The sequence below is a fragment of the Mycteria americana genome, chromosome 2 (genome assembly GCF_035582795.1).
Source record: "Mycteria americana isolate JAX WOST 10 ecotype Jacksonville Zoo and Gardens chromosome 2, USCA_MyAme_1.0, whole genome shotgun sequence".
Classification (NCBI taxonomy): Eukaryota; Metazoa; Chordata; class Aves; order Ciconiiformes; family Ciconiidae; genus Mycteria; species Mycteria americana.
This window is the reverse complement of record NC_134366.1, coordinates 52,850,753-52,870,423: the sequence shown is the minus strand read 5'-3', so window position 1 is coordinate 52,870,423 and position 19,671 is coordinate 52,850,753. Positions and strand designations below refer to the sequence as shown.

At 40.8% G+C, this 19,671-nt stretch overlaps 1 protein-coding gene across 26 annotated transcripts in view; it reads right to left on the bottom strand.

Moving 5' to 3' along the window:
• ARPP21 (cAMP regulated phosphoprotein 21) overlaps positions 1-19,671 on the bottom strand; it is a 205,695-nt gene that overhangs the window by 45,374 nt on the left and 140,650 nt on the right. For all 26 annotated transcript variants that reach the window (XM_075493425.1, XM_075493428.1, XM_075493422.1 and 23 more), the window contains 4 exons: positions 12,532-12,762; positions 7,741-7,910; positions 6,048-6,152; positions 3,323-3,580 (listed from right to left, as the gene is read on the bottom strand). In XM_075493425.1, coding sequence (XP_075349540.1) covers positions 3,323-3,580; positions 6,048-6,152; positions 7,741-7,910; positions 12,532-12,762 — 764 coding nt within the window. The remainder of the gene's footprint in view (positions 1-3,322; positions 3,581-6,047; positions 6,153-7,740; positions 7,911-12,531; positions 12,763-19,671) is intronic.

Genomic DNA, 19,671 nt, shown 5'->3' with positions numbered 1-19,671 from the left:
CAAAAACCGAATGTGGACCCTTGTTGAAGTGCCTGGGCCCATAAGTGCTGTAGAAGAACCATCAGAAAGAGAAGAAAATTGAAAATAGAAGAAAATGGAGACAGTAAAGATGTATGTTTGCTGTTTGTGATACAGAGAGCAAACAGGAATTTGCTGCTAAAAGTCCCTTTCAGCAAACCCAGAGTAATGGTTGGTTTCTGGTTTCGTTTTTGGTTTTTTCCCCCAATTGGCTGAACGAAGACAGATCATTATTTTCAGGTTATTAAATCATGACTCTGTTGTCAAGCTGGGGAAGAGCTGTGATGAAAGAAGCAGCAAAAGAAATGCAAAGAGTCCTCTCTCCACCTCTTAGGCATGTCATTTCAAACTCAGTCTGCTTCTGCTTTGATATAGACTGGAAGAGAGAATCTTGGAGAGCAGCTGTAGAGCCACATCTAATTGAACTTTAATATAAAAGCTAATAATTTTAATGCAGTACCTTCGGGTTTGGAGAGCATTTCTTTCTCCTCCTTTCCCAAAGGAAATTATCATACTCACAGGACGTCCACCCGAGTTCTCCTTGCTCTGATATTTTCCAACAGCATACAGGGCCCCACAGCCAACCCACTAGAACCTCATCGGCAATGCATTTACAGGAACTAATTAGCCATTAGAGTCAAGCCTCTTTTTTACTGGTATAAATTCAATAGCAACATTTAAGATATAAAAGTGCTTTTACATTGATTGCATTGCATTGATTAATGCATCACATAATGTTTTTGCATGCATTACCATTTTTATTGCCTGGGTTTTTTTAAGCCTGCCTCAGACCGACTGCTTTGGCATCTGAGAGCAGCCTTACTATTGCATCTAAGCCCAGAAGAGTAACAGGGGATGCAGATTGCCAATACCCACTGCCGCAGTGAAGTTTTGCCACCGGCAGGACAGGAAGCCAGGGTCTAGCTGCCCTGCGCAGAAAGCTGAGCTGTTAGTGCAGAGGAACTACTATTTCCCAAGGCTTCACTCATCTTTCTATGAGGGATCCCCTATTTGCTGTACACGTGCTACAGGTAGTATGCAAGCTACCTTGCCATATTCTAGGGCTGAAGGGAATGAATTAAAACTTGAAACGTCGATCAGAAGTTGCCATCTGCGCATGCGGATGCAAAGAGCTGCTGCCCCCTCTCCCCCATGTCCTCCCGGCAGACCAAGGCCACTGCGCTTTCATGGTATAGGCACACGGGCAGCAGGGACTGACCCCTCCTTGCACCCTCTTCCACGCAGGTATCTGGACAAGACAAGGATTTTTTGGAATAGCGACAAGCTGGACATGAATGGTGTGTGTGGTGCAGCGGATGCAGAGGAAGCTGACAGCACCAAATTTCTCACCTTTCTACACCCTCCAAGGACAAACCATTCCCCAGTGAAATAACTGAAGTTGCTGCAAACCCAAAAGGTATATTTCTGCCCTCAGTAACCTTCCACTTTGTTAGACCGTAGGAGGAAAGTGCCTGTACATACCGTATTTCGGGTAGGGACAGAGACACATTGGCCATTAGACACACCAGTATGGTTCTGGTCCTACAGCAGCCTCTGTATGAAAAGGCGCCTCCTCATCACTTGTCCTCTGAAGAAGTTCATCTGCCTCTCCAGTAGCACCAGAGTAAGTATTAATGAGGGAAACCAGCTTCACACAGTAACACTACGCCAGACTGAGCGAAAACTCTGCACCCTGCTGCATACGCAAGGGTGAAAGCTTGCATATGCTCCCACCCCAGGTGATGAAGGCTCAGCCATGCACAGGCAGGAGCTGCGGGCAAACCCACAGAACCAGCCTCTGCAAAGTCAACCAAGGGGGGTCTAGCAGAGACCCCAGGGCGGGCTGCAACCTGGTCTCACCCGAGGAGGGAGAAGAGGCGGCACGGGGTCCCGCGGCACGGGGTCCCGCGCCACGGCAGGCAGCATGATGCTGCAGCCCCCTTAGCTCCCGCAGCAAACCCCAGCTGGAGGGCTGGGAAACACATCGCTTCGCCTGCTGCAGTGACAGCTTGTAAAATGGAGATGCTCGCATTTATCTGGTTCACTAGAAGTGTTGTGAGGTTTGATTAAATGATGCTTGAAACCACTGAGGGCACCGGATGGTTGTACATGAGGAGAGAAGCCTGGACGGTCTCTACTTACTTAGGAGACACAGTCTAGAGGAGGAGATGAGGGTTCATCAGGGGATTCTGCTCTTCAGGTCATTTTTTCCTCCCAAAAGTTTTTAAAAAAATGCTACATTTGGCAAACAGTGAAATCTTTTTCTAGCAATATTTTCAATTAAAAAAAAAAAAAAATCACATTATATTGAACTTCAGCTCCTTAAAAGTTATTTTTGGAAGCCTTCTCTTCTCTCAGAAAAAAATGGCTGCATAGCTTGTAACTACAGTAACTATGGATGTCACAGTCTTCTATGGGATGTGAGCATCCAGTAGTCTTCAGATTTCTTTTATTGTTAATTAGTGATCTAATTAACTAGATCTCTAGCCCACTTAAAACATTATAACAGTATAAATTCTTCATTACTGTGGCAATACAGAATCCCATTAACAAACACAACTGAAGATTTTCAGTAAGAAGTGGCAAACAAAAATCCAGGAGGGTTTACACTACTTTTACATTAAGAGAAATGAAGTTTTTTACTTTATTTTTTTATATATTTCCTTCCAAAGGATAAAATGAAAACAGGAGAAATAGTATCAATACCATTTTAAAGTAGAGTTTAAATGAAGTTATCTATAACTGGATAAAGAAATTTGGCTTTTTAAAGTGTATGCCTTGAAAATGGGCCAGAAAGTCATCTGTGCATTTTACTTCTTGACAGTAATCACTTTCAATATTCTGTAAAGGTACCCAGGAGACAAGTAGAGATGTTTGGTAGTGAACAGTAAAACATAATCAGTCTTCAGGAAGACAGTTAAAATTACTGATCTGTGACATCTCACATGTTCAAGTCAATTAAATATGATTAACGACTACCTGGGCTGATGTGCATATTGCTCTTTTGGTATATATACAGGGAAAAAGGACTAGGGATATTTACTCACCCTCCTCCTTCATATTCATGTGCAGATGTGTCCTGGACTACAAACGTACGTTCAGAAAATGGTTTGAGGATAGGGAAGGAATCGCTGAAACCCAGGAAACGATAGAGGCTTTGCACGTTTCCTGCCGCCTAAAGATCTGCTCAGCTTTTACCAGGGGAAAAAAAATAAATGATCCAGAATCCGGATAATTTTTTAATATTCTCTTCCTGATGTTATAATGAGCACCGTGCCAGACTGGCAGGAGAGGTTTTGCCTACCTGAGCAGGTGGCGGTGGTTGTTGCACAAAGCCCTGGGGCGGCGGCTGCAGCACTTGCTGGGATACTGGTGGACCCGAACCTGTAAAGCCTCCTGGGGGAAGCTGCTGACTTGGGGAAGCCATAATGTAACCCGCCTGCTGGGCAGGCTGCGGCAAGATAGGCGACGGGTAGACAGGACCAGAAGGCGATTCGGGGTTGTCTCCTGATGATTGACGACTTAAGCTCATCTGGTTAAACTGTGTTGTCATGTCATCTCGCTGCAGGGCAAAAGGCAGTAGAAAATGATGTAGACATGATGTCCGCAGTAGACACGCAAATTAGCAAAACAAAATAGGTTCAAACAGAGCATGAGGTGGAAAGGAATCACTCGGCTCAAATACATGCCAAACTTTGCATGGGTATCTACAAAAATGGAGGCAATTAAAATGAAAATCACTATAAATGCTTTGACAAAGACTTCCCGGCTGCAAGGTGAATGGCATCGCTTGGCACAAAAGCCAATTATTTTGGCTTTTACCCTGCCCTCCCCGCCCCTTTATTCCAAAATGACAAGTGAACTTTACAGCGTTCAAAAGAAGACATTTTAAATATAAAGGGCAGGAAAATAACATTATGAATACCTCTTCCCCCAAACACAGAATTCCTCAGCCAAATACATGCTGGTAATTTCACCTGTGTTTCAAAATGATCCCAAGAGGAATTCAGCAGGATTCAGGTGCAGACCTTTTCCTTTTTGGACTGTTTTGAAAATCCAAGGTTGTAAACAGAGAAGGTAGAAAACCCCTAAGCCTGCAGTTACTATTTCAAGGCTTTTTATTCAGTGTTGGAAAGAAACAAGTACCTTATTTGACTGGGGGCGGGCAGAATCTGTGGTAGGATGAATGTACCAAATAAAGTCAATGGAGCTAAGTCTCATTACATGCTGGTAGTGATACAAGGATTCTATACAGTATCGGTTCAGTCTTACAAAAAGATCCATACTAATCAACGCTCAAGTTTATTCTGTGAAGGTCGAAGATTTACAAATGTGGTTCTATGCATCTTCATTTGTGCCCCTATCATAAGACTTTTAAATACTCGACATTAAAATGTACTCTAAACAGTAATTAATCCAGCATAAAACTCCATCGTGTGCTAATATGCAGATTATGGTCCCTTCCTTATACTCCCTTACCGATGGGGAATAAGCACTGTAAAAATGCTCTTCACTTAGAACATCCATGCTATTTTTTAAAAGGAGCCTCTTTGATTTTGTTCACATCCCTGTGGTGTTCATTCTCCAAAACCATCCCGCACAATGTATTTATTGGCAGGAAACGTCAAAATTTAAAAAAAAAAAAAAAAATTAAAAAAAAAGGTTTGTTTGTGGAAAGCACTGCCAGAGACTGCACAGAGACTCACCCTCCCACTCTTGAGAGCAGATACCATGGGCCAACATTTTAAACATTCCTGGCAAATCTTCAGGTGGTGTAAGAAAGCAATGCTATTAACTTTACCATCATCCTACATCCATGTTCAGGCACGTTAGTTGTCTGTCTGAAGTTGTGTCTTTAGAAACCTAGGATATTTGTTACCTGGATGGCAAATGACTGCAAACAGATTCTACAAGAAACTTCACTGAGCCCAGAATGTCTCTGGATTTGCACAATAGAGACCAAGAGCTTCAAAACCCTGTAATTTATACATTGTGTGTATAACGTAATGTACATCGAAGACATTAATTCAGGTGAAGTTTTACTATTAAATTAGCCGCTAAAAATATCAGCCTTCCTATGATTATCACTAGAACAACCTGAGATGCCTGCAAGACACTTTTCAAGAGAATTAGCACTGAGATATGCAACTTCTGTTCAGCATGGAACATTTTTTATTGTCCTTTAAATGATACCGCTCATCTACCAGGCATTAATAATATTATTTGAGCTGCACGGATCTGTTCAGCTTTGTTTCCATCTCTTACTACAACTACATGACACCTCTACCTTGGGGGGAAAAAAAAAAAAAATCAGTCATAAACAAGATTACCAGAGCAAGAGAGAAAAATAATGGAAAAAAAAATCTTGTAGTGCCTCTTAAAAAGTCAGCTTCATTTTACAACAGTATAATCATAGCCCTGTAAGCACCAAGCCAGATTCAGACTCCAGAAGAGCACTCTACTTATTTTCATTATACATGTCCACTGGTGCTTTGTCATGATGCATAGCATACCACACCTTCTGCAGCTGGTTCACCGCTACTGTTTTCAAAGTGCTCTGGTATCATCAGGCAATAAATCCAGGCAGTGGATTTAGCATAATGATAAAATCATATAAAATAAAAATTAATGATTTCTAGAGGTGTCTTCTCCAGTCTTTGTGGACATAAAAGGGGAATAACCCAAATCTCAAATGCCCAAGTTAGCAATTTAAGCTCCCTTGACATAAAGTGGGGAGACACAAAGCTCCTATCACAGGCACAACAAAGCATTTTTCCGGAGGCTCTGCTAATGAGGTAGAGAGCCCTGCTCCTAATATCATCCTCCAGGTTAGATAACCACAATCAGTGCGAGTGCTCTTACAAAATGCTTGTCAGTACCAAAAGTGTTAAGGCAAAGGGGGGTTTAGATGGGGCTCTCACAGGGGACACCACTCGCAGTGCTCCCCAGAGACTCTTGGCCATACTCATGCTCACACACCCAACTTCAAGGCGGGGGGGGGAGAGGGGAAAAAAAAAAATCTTTAGTACCACAGAAAACTGCTGCGTTGGAGAGACTGGCAGGAGATGCTGGGGAGGATAAGAAACTGCTGGATATTGGACTGACTGAGAAGATGGCTGCATTGCCTGAACAGGCTGCAAAATAAACACAGTGAAAGACAATAAATACAACCTACTTAGAGATAGATAACAACAACAGCGAATTCTGTTACTGAGAAGAAAGATCACAAATACAGCTCTGACAATGCAGGTGACTCATCGCCAGCCCAAATACAAGAGGTCAGGTACTGCGATTTTAGTCTTCATTTTAGCCTTATACCAAACAATTCTTTATTACAGATTTTTCTGCCTATTTTCATATATTTGATGGCTGTTAGATTAAATAAAGCCCCAGCTACACCTTCTTATTACTGATATGAGGCACAGCCAAATTGTGATTCTACATTTAATTTACAGAAATAAAATGGAAGAGCAGCACAATGTAAGTGTATATTTGAATTTTGCTGATAATGACTGATTTAACTCCAAGTGTGTCATAGGCAAAGGAATAATGATTTTAAAGCTGCTTTGGCAGAACACAATAGCTAAAAGAAAATTGACAAAGAACAGGCTGCGAATTAACAAGAGAGACAGGCCTGTCAGCTTGGAGCAGATGTTTATCTAAGTGAAAGAACAACTTTCTACAGCACTATTACCTTGGAATAGCTTTACTATTCCTTTCGTTTTAATCTCTCATTTAACCTGAATCTTACACAGGTTTGGTACTACCTCCGTCTTCTAAATCTGCTAAGACCAAATCAAGAAATAGGAGCCACAAACACGTAAGTCCCAGTAAAATCAAAGCAACTTCACTGAATTTAAACATTGTATTTCTGGGTAACCTGGGATGAAACTGTGGCAAATTATAAAGCCACACAAGAGCCATAGCAGATCTTGGCTGCTCTGCGAGTAAACAGCATGTAGGATTCTTGCTTGAGTAGTTTCCTCTGCCTGCTCTGCTCTGGGAGAGCAGGCACACAATCCACAAAATTAAGTTTGAACCAGACCCAAGCCCTGCTGCCCATGCTCAGCCACATCTGGCTGCATGCCATGGCCAGCCCAGGGGCCAGAGAGCCGACATACTGTGGCACTGTGCCCAAACTGTGCTGCTCTTCCCCTCTCCTGCTATAGCTCCAGAGCTTCTAGCTCAGAGCAGGATCACGGCCGTAACACGAGGCACAGGCAGAAGACCCACGGTCTGGGGCAGGGGTGCTCGGACAGCGGGCTACCCACAGCTTGGGCCTGATATAATCAGACATGGAAGAGTTTGCAGAGCCCTGCGTTGTGCTCGATTCTTTGACTCAACCCCACTGCTGCCAAAAGGGACAGGGAAAGGTCCCCGGCTCTTTCAAAATAATTACAGACTGCACTTGTTTGAGAATGAATACTTCAGCTTTCACTTATGGGTGGTTTTTGCAAAATAGATTTGTGTAGACATACACTAACTTGCTTAACACTCCTTTTCAAAATGAAGCCATCCTTTAGAGAGAATTGAGAAAGGAATCTCCCCTCTCCATCTGTTTCATCCACGTTGAAAATACAGATCATGGGCCCCCCATTTGTTTCAAAAGAAAACAAGAACATCCTGATATTTTGTCTAGTTGCATCCTTCTCTCCTACCCTTTAGGTCATCCTTCATATCCCTGAGAGCTTCTTCTCTTTTTCCAATGGCCACCGCACCTACCTGTGTGACAAGGTGACTTGCCATTTGCTGCTGTGGCTGTTGAACCTGCTGAGGCTGCTGGGATGAAGGCTGCTGCTGAGACTGTCCCACCATCTGGCTCCTCATCGTCTGCTGGCCACTGGGAGGATTGTATATTGCCGGTGTCCCATCAGGATTTACAAACGGTTGACCTGAAACAAAACACCCTGCCTTTGGTGAACACTTAAGAACGTACTGTTTTCTGTATGAAACCATACAACCTTGCTTTAACTGATCACTCTAGCTGACCTGCTACACCAGTAAAATGCTCGACACTCTCAATGCCTCATTACAGTATCAGCCATCTATTTTTTTTTTTTTTTTTTTTTGCAGGCAAGGCAGACAGCAGATACTTGTTTTGGCAGTATGACTTTCCAAGGAATGGGTGGAAGGTTACCATGGCTATGAGATGACTCAGGTGCTATGGTTCCTTGAAGTCATTCAATGATTAATCAATTAGTACTAAAATTGAACTCTGGAGCAAACACTGGAGGTAGAGAATATTCGTGTACATTTTATTGCCACGCAATAGCAGTCAAATGTACACAACTACTCCTGACACAGCGTAGTTTGTATGGAAAGGAAAAAAACAAACCCACCCTTGTTACTAATTTATTTACATATTCTAATAACATAGTGCTGTACTTTTGAGAGCTGTGCCCTCAAAAGTTTTTATATATATAAAAAAGCAAACTCTTTACCAATACTTCTCAAAAAGTGATACAAAAATACAGTATAAAAACACAGCCCCCAGTATAAGACTTGCAATTACAGCAGCAGTAATTAGAGGAGGTAGCACTGGAAGTTATCAAGGAAGAAACACTTAAGATGTCTTTGAAAATCTCTTATATACAGGACAAATTCTGTCCAAAGTTCTACTAAGTTGCTGAATCTCTTTTTGCTTCAGATATTTTAGCTGGGGGAAGTAACCTTGCAAAAGCAATGTTTGGTTGGTTGGTTTTGGTTTTTTGGGGGTTTTTTGTTTGTTTTTTTGTTTTTAAAAAAAAAGTTTACCCAAGTCATTGTCTTACAAACAAAAAAGAAATGGTATTTCTGTGAAGGGAAAATGTTTTCCGTGACCTCAGTTCTCTTTTCACTTCCATCATAAATTCATAAAGCAAAGGAATTACAGATGTTTCCATGCAAAAAAAAGGAATTTTAGCAATGAAGTGATAACATTTAAAGTAGGTAACTAAAGTATGAATATCTGAGATAAAAAGGGAGATCTGGAGGAATTTGGTGACTGAGAGCAATAGTGAAATAATGAACTTCTGATTTGTATACCACAAGTGTCTCTACCTGTTCTATCTACTCCTCAGCCTTTCAGTTCCTCCCTCTTATTAATCATGGTCAGAAATGCATGAGGAGCACCAGATAAAGAAACCTTGCCTTCTCTCTCTAAAGCATGAAGACTTTCTGGATGAAGTCGCCGCATTTTACTGGGCATGTCTCACACTCACAGTGAGAAAGGTCATGACTAGAGCGAGTGGAAGAGCAGCACGGGGCACTTCTGTCCACTAGCTGATTTCCTGCTTCTTGCTGTGGACACACTGGGTGACAACGGCGCGGACTCCCTGGATTTGGGAGTCTCAGGCTCCAGAAGTACTTTAGGAGACTGGGGAAATCAGACTGGGTGAGTGGGACAAAGGGTCCTGAAGCCTGCGCCAGATGCTCAAGGGAAGCTGTAAAGAGCATTTCCCGTGGCTCAGCGAAGGGTGACAGAACTGAAAAAGAAAAGGTCCAGCAACGCTTTTTAAGATGAAAAAAAAAAAAAGACCTTTCATGAAGAAATCTTGAAATAAGAAATGAAAAGGAGATATCAGATGGTAACAGGGAAGACATTTGTAAGTTATGAACTGCGGCCCCTGATATAGAAGGGCAAAAATTGCGACATCATTTAAAGGAGTAAGAATGAAACGTAAATGCTCTTAAATTTTCAAAGGGGTTAAGTCAGAGAACTTGACAAGAGGAATCCTTTAAAGGGTAAAACAGATTGGTGAAGCGGGTGAAATGGAGAGTAAAACAGCATAGCCACATAAATGGTCTTTTCCCAAAGCAAGCAGGAAGCTTCTGTATCTTGGGAAGGAGAAGAAACAAAGGAAACTGCAGATATGGAAAAGAAAGTGTGGAGTGTCAACACCTGAGAAGGAGCTGAGAGGTATAATCAGAGCAGGGAGATACTGACAGCATCTGTGGATGTCATTAGAGGCTTGCACAGTCAGTGACTATGTAGTGTGAAAGGAAGCAAAGATCTTTAAAGGACACGGTGTTATGATCAAAAGAGAGAAAAAGATTGGAAGTAGCCACTCTGCAAGAGGAGAAGAAAGAGCTAAAGAATGGTGTTACATAGGGAGAGAAAATCTATTCATTACAGGAAACAAAGCTCCTTTTTCCTTTTCTTTAAACTGTCTTCTCTTCATCTATGTTTCTGACAGCATCCATCACTTTGATAGCCGATCACAGCATCCAGCAATCTAAGTCTCCTTCCTACAGAGCTTCTTTTGTAACATTACCCTAATAAGATGCAAAGATTCTGAGTCCCAAGAGTGGCAGATTTGCAGCGTGTATTTTGCTGCACGTTAAAAACACAGTAGAAGCTACAGTATAGCCTGACTTCCAGCACAGGTAGCAGCGTGAAACTACACATCTGAGACAAGAATTTCAGTCTTTAGAAGAATCTGCTCCCTCCATTTTCTTTATTATGTATGTATTTACAAGGGAGCTACAGAAACAAAACATGCGGTTTGAAAGAAACACAAAATTATATGTACACAAAAACACTTGCTCCCTGAATATTAAACATACTAACACACATGGAGCTCTCGATTATGCCTCTGCAGACAATAAGGCACACTAGGAGGGAAGACCAGGTACTCTGGTCTATTGAAAGGCATTATACCTACAGCAGACAAAGACTCCCTAGGTAGCAGGGGAAAATATGAGCTGGCTGCTGCAAATTGCTAAATTGACAAAACAGATGTAGGAGATGTTCCTCTTGAACAGCTCTTCTGGCTTGCAAGTGTGGCGAGCTGCAGCCTCTGTCCCTGCCGTGGCCAGGAACAAGCACCACCTCGCAGCTGTTGGTGGGCTCAAAGCAGCAGCGATGCCCTTCATCTGTTTCTCTCAGTCCTACCACCCGAATTACGGATGGACCTCTGCCTAGGCCTGTGGACTTTTGTATGGGAGTGGACCACGTAGCACACAAAATGCCGCCTTCTGTATTGACCAAGAAATTCCAGTGTTACAGACGGAACCGTCAACTACCAGAACAACAGAAATGAGTTAATTAATTGAGTTAATTAATAACGATGGGGTTTGCCTCATGCCCACCTCCCATTCTGTCCTCTCCCCAAGTCATTTTAAGAAATGACTAAAACCCCCATTTATGCTGACAGTATTAGGCTCTCATGTCAATAATGTAATAGGTTGAGAAAAAAAGTACACATAAATAGTAAAGGCTTTAGTAACTTGCACAAACATGTACTTTTCTAATCATTTCTCTGGAAAGAACTTGTCACATTTGAATCTAAACAAACAGGAACTCCTCCCTGATTTTATACACGCTGATATACATTGATCGGCCCCAGATACTACTGTCTCTCAATGTCAGTGGAAAGTTTGGTTTAATAGTTTGTCAAGGCTGTGTTTTTCTTAAACGTTGCAACTTTCAGTTTTTCTTGACTGCATTCTGACTAAAAAAGTATTTTTAGTCAGCGGACTCACAAATAAGCTTTACACATTTGCACTAAAATACTGGAACACAGGGGTGTAATATACATAAAATACTGGTTATAAATAAAAATCCCCTAATAAAGAGCTCCTGAATGCTCTATTAAGGACTTGGGAAAAAAAATATTTTGGAGTTCAACTCTCAGCTCCCAGTATAATGGAAAACACATTGCATTGTAGGCTTTGTTATCTTAAACCCAGCATAACGCAGCTAAGGTTGACAGCACAGCTAGTCATGGTCGCTGAAATAGTCCAAATCACTGAAGAAGCATCACAGTCTCAACCTCCCTGAACCTTTTTAATGCTGTCAGTACAATACTGTGGGAAGTACTAGCGTAACATTTTCTGGACTTCATCTGGACCAAGAAGGTTACAGATTGCCTTAAACTTTCAGCAAGCACTCAAGTTCAAGCTGAGTGGCTTCTGAAGCGTCCACCGTGCTTGGGTGACTGCGAATGCCTCGTTCAAGTGCCGCAGTGCTGCTAACTACCAGGGCCACGATGCAGAATTGAAGAGATTATGACTTTCTCTTATCACAAAACTTCCAATTTAAATACAATCGCTAATCACATAAGGAAATTAGCTCTGAAGTGCTAATTCAAATGCAGCCTCTAAGCATTTTGAAATTCCTCTGCTGTTAAGCACAATCCCTAAAACTTTGAGCATTGTATTTCAGTTGCACCGTATCTCAGCACGCTTGATATGGAAGAGCATCTGTCCTCACTGAAGCTAATGGGATCTCAGAGGATTCACAGCCAGGGAGCGCCAGGACTTTACAAGACGAATATCCTGTCTGGGACCACATCAGTGTCTTTTGCATCACTTCCCACCGACTATGCCACAACAGCCTCAGAAAGCCAATCCAGCTTTGCCTGCAGATTTGAAAAAACAACCTGCCAAATGTCATTTCTACGTATATTTGCTGCTTGCTTCCTCATAAAGCGCCTCAAGGAAAATATCTCTAGAAACATGAAATTTGCCAGTTCCCCAGATGACATTGGAAACACTGAAGGGCAGCACCAGGCAGGAGAGCATCGTACTGACCTGTGTGCGGGTTGAGAAGGATACTGCCAGGCGGTATCCCTGCAGCTTCAAGTGGAAGAATGATATAGCTGGTGTTGCTGGGGGCCACCTGGCCACTCATCCCGTTCTCAGGGTAGGACACGTTGCCTGAAGAGCTGGCCGTCACCCCGGGGACAAGAGATGCACTTTGGAGAGGCTGATGTATTCGTGACAGGGATCCTGAGGAGCCAGCGCTGCTGGAAGACTCTGAGCCTAACAGAGAGACACAACCGCAGAGGGGGGGTTAGCAGGGACCCCAGTCCCCACCAGACATGGTGGGTATGTGAGGACAGCCTTCACAGACTGCAAAGGCAAGCACTAGTCCGTGCCCAGCTAGTAGGAGTGGGGTTTTCACTCCCTGCTGAGCTCAGTATCCAGTGGTATTTCTACAATTCAAAAGACCACTTTCCTCTCGCAACACCTGCTTCCCTCCTGCCAGTAAACAGCTTTATCAAACAGAACACAAAATGCTTAGCATATATTTATAATGCCAAAGTATCGGTTCGTAAGGTATAAAAACTAAACATGGGGTTTGTAAATAAAAAAGGGGGAAAAAAAACCAACACAAAAACCCACCAAACATTTTCTGTAAGAAAAAAACACAAACCAGCAACTGAGTTGTCAGTCAAGTAACAAGGTAGCTGTGCCACATGTATTACCTTAAAGCTACCTAAGACACTACCTAAGACTTTTGCCACTTTGATTTTTCAGCACCTAGCTTATTAAAATTGATCAATCAAGATAAATCAAATGTGCTAAAACACATTTGTGCCTGGAAGGATGGGGAGACACATTATTTTAAAAACCAAATATAATTTCCAAACTTCAGAGATTTTACTTGATTAGATTTAAATTTGCTTCATGTAAAAATGACAAGAATCTCTGAGAGTGTAAGGCTCAGATGAACAGCTTCCTTAAAGCAGGATGTTAAGGCAAATACAAGCGAGGTGTGAAAGCAAATGCTTCCTCCCAAAAGTAAAGTATATTTTAATTGCCACTTCTTTTATTTTACTTCTGTGCACTGTCTACGCATCTGCATTACTTCCTAACCACCTTAGTGCCCGCCTGCAGGTATAGATTAAAAGAAAAGACAGAACTCAAACTTAGCTTTTAGGAAACTTCTTTCTTAGAGGGCAATTTACATCCCCTCATATTTGGGATACTACAGGAGGACCCAGCAGTAGACTGCTTAGAGCCTTGTATTCATTCTCAAACCCATACTGGAATTAATTTATTTCCTCATAATTAAAGCAAAAGAGGTTTCCTCTGAAGAAATCACACCAGCATCCTGTTACTTAACAGAGGGTCCTTCCAGAGGTTACTGCCAATTGCTGTGTAAAACACATTTTTATCCATCTTCTTCAAACTTCATATTCATGCGGCACCTACTACAGAGACAGCCCTCTTTATGAGCTGTGCACTATTTGCCACCAGCAGGACCCTAAATCTGCTTATCCAGTATCTAATCAAGAAAGTAATAGAGATTTCAGAAGGAATTTTTAATTTCTATAAATACACTTCAAAGTTGTATTAGTTGCTATATTTTTCCCCTCTTTGTAGACTGAGGTTGGAAATTCAAGGAAGATTATTCCTGCAGGGATAGTTTTATTTATTGGATCATTTCAGATTTCAGTGTTTCTACAAATGGCCGGAGGTATTCCTGGAGGTCATCCTCACCAAGCTGCAAGCAGTGTTTGGCATCTTCCTCGCAAATGTAAACGCAACCGCAGAAGTTTAATTTCCCTTCTATGGCAGTTACCAGGTCCTTTCCAGCGTTTCCCTGGCCCTTCTACATGCACTTCATGCTGTTTCTTTGAGTTCTTGCTTTACTTTCTCTTTTCCATCACCTGTTGAATTCAACAGGTTTGAAAGCTACCTGGAGATGCAGGAGTGGTGATGAGATTTCATAAACCTCCCATTATTTCTAAGCATGTAAGTAGTATCAAAGCCTGAGTTCAGACTTCTCTCTCCCCATTTCGTGCTATTCTGAAGAAACGCCATTAGCGTAAAAGAAGATTGCGGCTCTGACCTTCAATTGTTTTTTTTTTCTTTTCCCCCTTTCAGCTGTTTTTATAACGGAATCATGGATTGATCTTTACCAGCTTCTGAATGTTAAAAGCCAAAGGACTGCAATGAATTCAGATGTACTCATCAAATGGTAGGCAGAAGCAGTGCAACAACCTCTGGAGCTATCACCACACATTGGCCAAGATGATAGCTTTGAAGTGTCTGCCTTAAAAGATCAGAGATCTGCCCTTCTACATCAGTAGATCAAGCTGGTGATTTTGAAAGAACGCAAATAAGACATAAAACCGTGTCAGCAATTTTCTGAATATTTAAAAAAAAAAATCCCAGAAATTATGACTTAACCAATTTTGCCCCCATTTATCCTGTATAGGAATGATCTATTTTAATTTTTTCCATCACTGCAACTTATTTCCTATCATTTTAAGTCTAGACATATTAAGCCAAGTAAATTCCAACACTAATGTTTGGAAATTAACACCAATTAATCTTGTCTTTGTAGCTCTGATTAGCTGTTTTCACGGTGTCTAAATTTGGAATAAAAAATCACCACATAATGAATTCAATACTGTCGCAAATGAAAAAAAAAAAAAGAACTATCTGACTTTATTCAGATTCACATTAAGAGATGTCTTGCTAAAGACTTCTGAAAGGAACTTTGACTAAATGAGATTTTTGCCCCCATTACACAATCCAACCTCTTTTTTCAGTATGTAATGATGGCTACTTCTTCTAGATTCTTCTATAATTTTCTTGCTGCTTCACAGTTGACATAATAATAACCTTCATTTTCTCATCACTTTCCATTAATATATTTTTAAAGTATTCTGAGAGATACAGCAGTTCAAAGAGTGGTAAAAGAAAAAGAGACAGAAAAATCACCACAAAGTCTTAATAGCTTTGGGGGTTTGCGGAGGGAGAGCATGGAGGTACCATTAATTTTCCAATATCCTGAGTGCTAGTGAGCAATGCAACCCATCTTGCTCGATTTTCTTTGGGTCAGCATTCAGTATCTGATGACTTTGAACATCTCTGTTCATCCCACCTTCCAAGTCCAAGGTAAATTTTTCCTTTCTTATCAACTGGACTTTCATGACCCACCCACTACTTGCTCCAGATGGTCAATTTTTTAGGAGCAGTACAGTCCTGATCACCTCTAGAAGTATTTTTGTCTTGGATAAAGTTTCTTGGCTTAGGAATATTTATTTGCTACTTTTATAAGTCACTTGCCTTTCTGTATATTACAATGTATTTAGGTTTTTTTTTTATAATAATGGTACTTGCTCACATGAACACGATTATTCCTCTGCAAGTTGCACTTCTAAAAATAAGACACATGTTTCAGCACAGTCGGTCAGCGGGAAGCACATGACTGGAAGCAGTTGGCTCATGATTTATTGCCCGTACATTAACATTCCTACAGTTTCTCTTGGACTCACAAGATCCATCAGGCTAATGCCCAATTAAGAAAAAGAAGCAGCAATCCAGTTCCAAAACTCAGAGACAAAATTATAATTTACAGGATACTTTATCACACACACAAAAAAAGAGGTTAATGTATTGAAATGCCTGCAGTATAATCGTCTTTGCCCAACAGGAGTAGCAATGGACACCTAACAGGAGAGATTAGATTGTGGCTCTGATTACTTGGAGCCCTGCCAAGGAAGTTAAGGATCCCTACAGATCTGTATCAACACAGCTGATACCCCAATGCAGCCGGCTTTTCGTAAACGGGGCAGGGGGAAAGAAATACGCTCCAACAGATGTGCATTCCACTGAATGGAAAATGCATTCAGAGAAGCTAAAGATGCAACGGTTACATCTTTTAAGTCTTCCAAGAATTATTTAAATAGCTACGTAGAGACACACACAGAGGACTTTTCTGTGAAACACATCTTCCCTCCTAATAACGTATGTTAAAACCTGTTGCAATGTGTCACTGAAAATAACTTGGGAGTTTGTGAGCTAGATTTTCTCTTCATGGATGTGGTTAGAGACTGAACAGGTACATCTTTGATGCCTAGAGGGACATCTGTTTCACTTACAACTATACATGTTTAGTCAATGCTGGAAAGTCCACTATATTACTGGAAATCTAACCTAACCAAGGTTTTGTATGATGCCCTAAGTTGTAGGAATGCAATCTGATTGCAATTTGTTAAATTATTAACTCCCCCCTCAATACTGAATTATAACTTAATACATCTCTATATATCTACTAAGCTTCAAAATAACAGAGCAGAAAATTTTATCTGCGATATACAATCTGTCCTTTTCAGTGGAACAGGGCTTTCTGAACAATCAACAGGTGCATGAAAATAATAATCAGAACCAGTCAGATAACCACGTAATGTGTTTCAAACAGCTCCTTTTGTGAAGTTTGCAATGAAGTAACATAATTCCTTTGCTAAGCTCTAATTCCCATGCAGCTGAATGCAATTAAAGTAGAAGACTAATTGACACTACTGGACTCTACTGCGGAGAACAGCACGTTCTATGATCTGTCTTTGCCTAACGGGAGGCTAACATCTTTCTGTGCTTCAGTTTCTGTTTGTCTGTTATGTACTGACTTATCAGAAGTTAAGGTTAAGGGCAGAACATTTAATTTTGGAGACACTATTAAAAATGATCCAGAAAGGCTACAATGCTAATATTGCATCACTATATATACTCTCAAAGGCAGCTGTGAGCCATCTGTGAAAATCCTGAAAGTTTTAATATTCCCATGCTCAAGAAGCGTGTTTGACAATGCTTCTGGATGACTGTCATATATGTAGAATAATTTTCACATTTAAAATGGTCACAAACATTTTCCACCATTTAGCCAATGAAGAACATTTTGACCAACTGATGACTTCAGACTGATTTCATACCTACTATATGCAAAACAAAAATGTTTTCAATTTATTCCTGTGAATCATAAAGTACCTCAGAGAACAGACAAGTACTTTCTGCAGAGGAGAACCGGGACAGAATTGGTGCCTACCTGGCTCTGCCACACTAACAGGGCAGCGTGCCTAATGTTTGTAGCTACATCTCTGCAATCCCATTTCAATCACGGTAGCAAAGACCACAGAAAATAAACAAAATCCCCCAAAACAAAAACATGATCAAGCTTTAAATGCGTACGGAGCTATGGAACACCCAGCACTGCCTATGACTGGAGTACAGAATGATGAAGATCTAATGCAAAAACATGCACAATGAGTGTCGCTTTGTAGCTACCGTACCTTAGAAAACATATGCAAATAGCATGTGTTGGCTCTGACAGCTGTATGAATGCACTCAGCATTTTTTGGTGAAGTGAGAACACTTTATCAAGGCATATTTCCCCATTATTTTTTGAACAATCATTCTTTTCTGCTTTAATGCCATTCAATAACATTTCAGAGAAAAGGATAGAAATAGCGATTCAGGTATTATTTCCTCTGACTTTCCTCAGGCTGACTGACAGTTTGACTTTGTGTCCTGGCTTTGAAGGTGTAAGTTTGTTCTGACATCCACCCTTGCTCTTTTTCCCCACCTCTTCCTCTTATTTTGTTTCTTTTTTACCCTTTCTCTGCTCAAATTTAGCTTTCAAATTTAAACACTTTGCTTAAAAAAAGTCCAAGCACTTACAATATGTAATTGCTCTGCAAAGAACATGGAATTTTAATATCACTGATGTTTTAAAAACGTATTATAAGAGCTTTCATTTGAAAGCAATTTTGAGTTTGGTGCATATGGAGTGCAGATGCATTTACAAGTATTGGCGTGCTTCAGAGATCTCTCCTTTAATACATTTTCTAAGTGCACCCTTTAATATGCTTGATTTTAACACTAAAATGGCTACTTAAAAGTATGACTCGCTTGCAATTATGTCTCAACCCTCCAAACTGGATTTCCCTGACACCATTTCAAATGCTCTGCACCTCTGCAATACAATCCTGCAGAGAAACACATTTACCTGCACTCTACTGAAGGTGAACGATATGACAAAAGTATACCAGGAACCTATGCCTCTTCCCTAATTCATACACATCAAATTGAATTCTGATGCAACAGAAAGATTCGCAGGAGGCAAACAAATCTGGAGGCGAAAACATTGTCTACTGCATACTTCAGGCCCCACTGTATAGCCTATTTAGCCTTTATACAAATAAAAAAAATACCAGAGCGTAGTTTCAAAACTACACACGCACTGGTTTTGCTATGTTGCATATGCTCTTGCTCAGGAACAAGCCAGAGGTTAAACAACTGCACTGTACTAATTTTCAAAGTCAAATTCATATCTTAATTCCATAGAATTTTACATACATAAGGCTGGAGTAAAATTGAAGGAGAATCTTATCTTAGGAAGGGATCCTTATGGTTCCCTTCCAACTTGAGATATTCTATGTTTCTATGAATCTTAAGACAATAAAACCAATATTTGTCTAAGGTCTCAAAAGAAACATAAAGCAGCAGCATTAAGAAAAAAAAGCAGGATATTCCAAAAGCTCCCAGCAGCTTTATGACCAGGAGGGTTTGAACAAGTGGCTTTCCAACCAGCCTGGTGCCTTTACAGCTGTGAAATATTAAAAAAAAAAAAAAAAAAAAAGTAATTATGTTCAAGATCCAGAGGTCCAGAATGCAGTTAAAGTCAAAAGTTTCCTCCATTTACTCTGAAAACTCTATTCCCCAGCATCCTGAATCACGGCACCATACAATTTTGGGAATAAGAGTGAAATCTGACCAACCCAGCTTTGATAAACTGGGTTTAAATTAAGTACCGTCCATAAAACACTCGCAAGCTGAAAAAGCACTAAGTGCTAAGTATTGATTACCACTTGTCCTGTACTATATTTATCAAATGAACCAAACTGATGGAATCTGATGGGCTTATTATTTATTATGCACTTTTACACAAAAATATAATAGAGTAGCTTAATGGCATAGCTTGAAATTACTTAGATCCAGACCCTGTGACTCACTCACATGTTAATGTACCCGTGAAGTTAATGCAAATAAATGCAGATTTCCCACCAGGTTCATAGTCCCCTTAAATGATACTTTCATTTAATGGGAACTAAACAAGAAAATGGAGAGGCTGTGGGACCTCTGTGAATCCAGCACTTC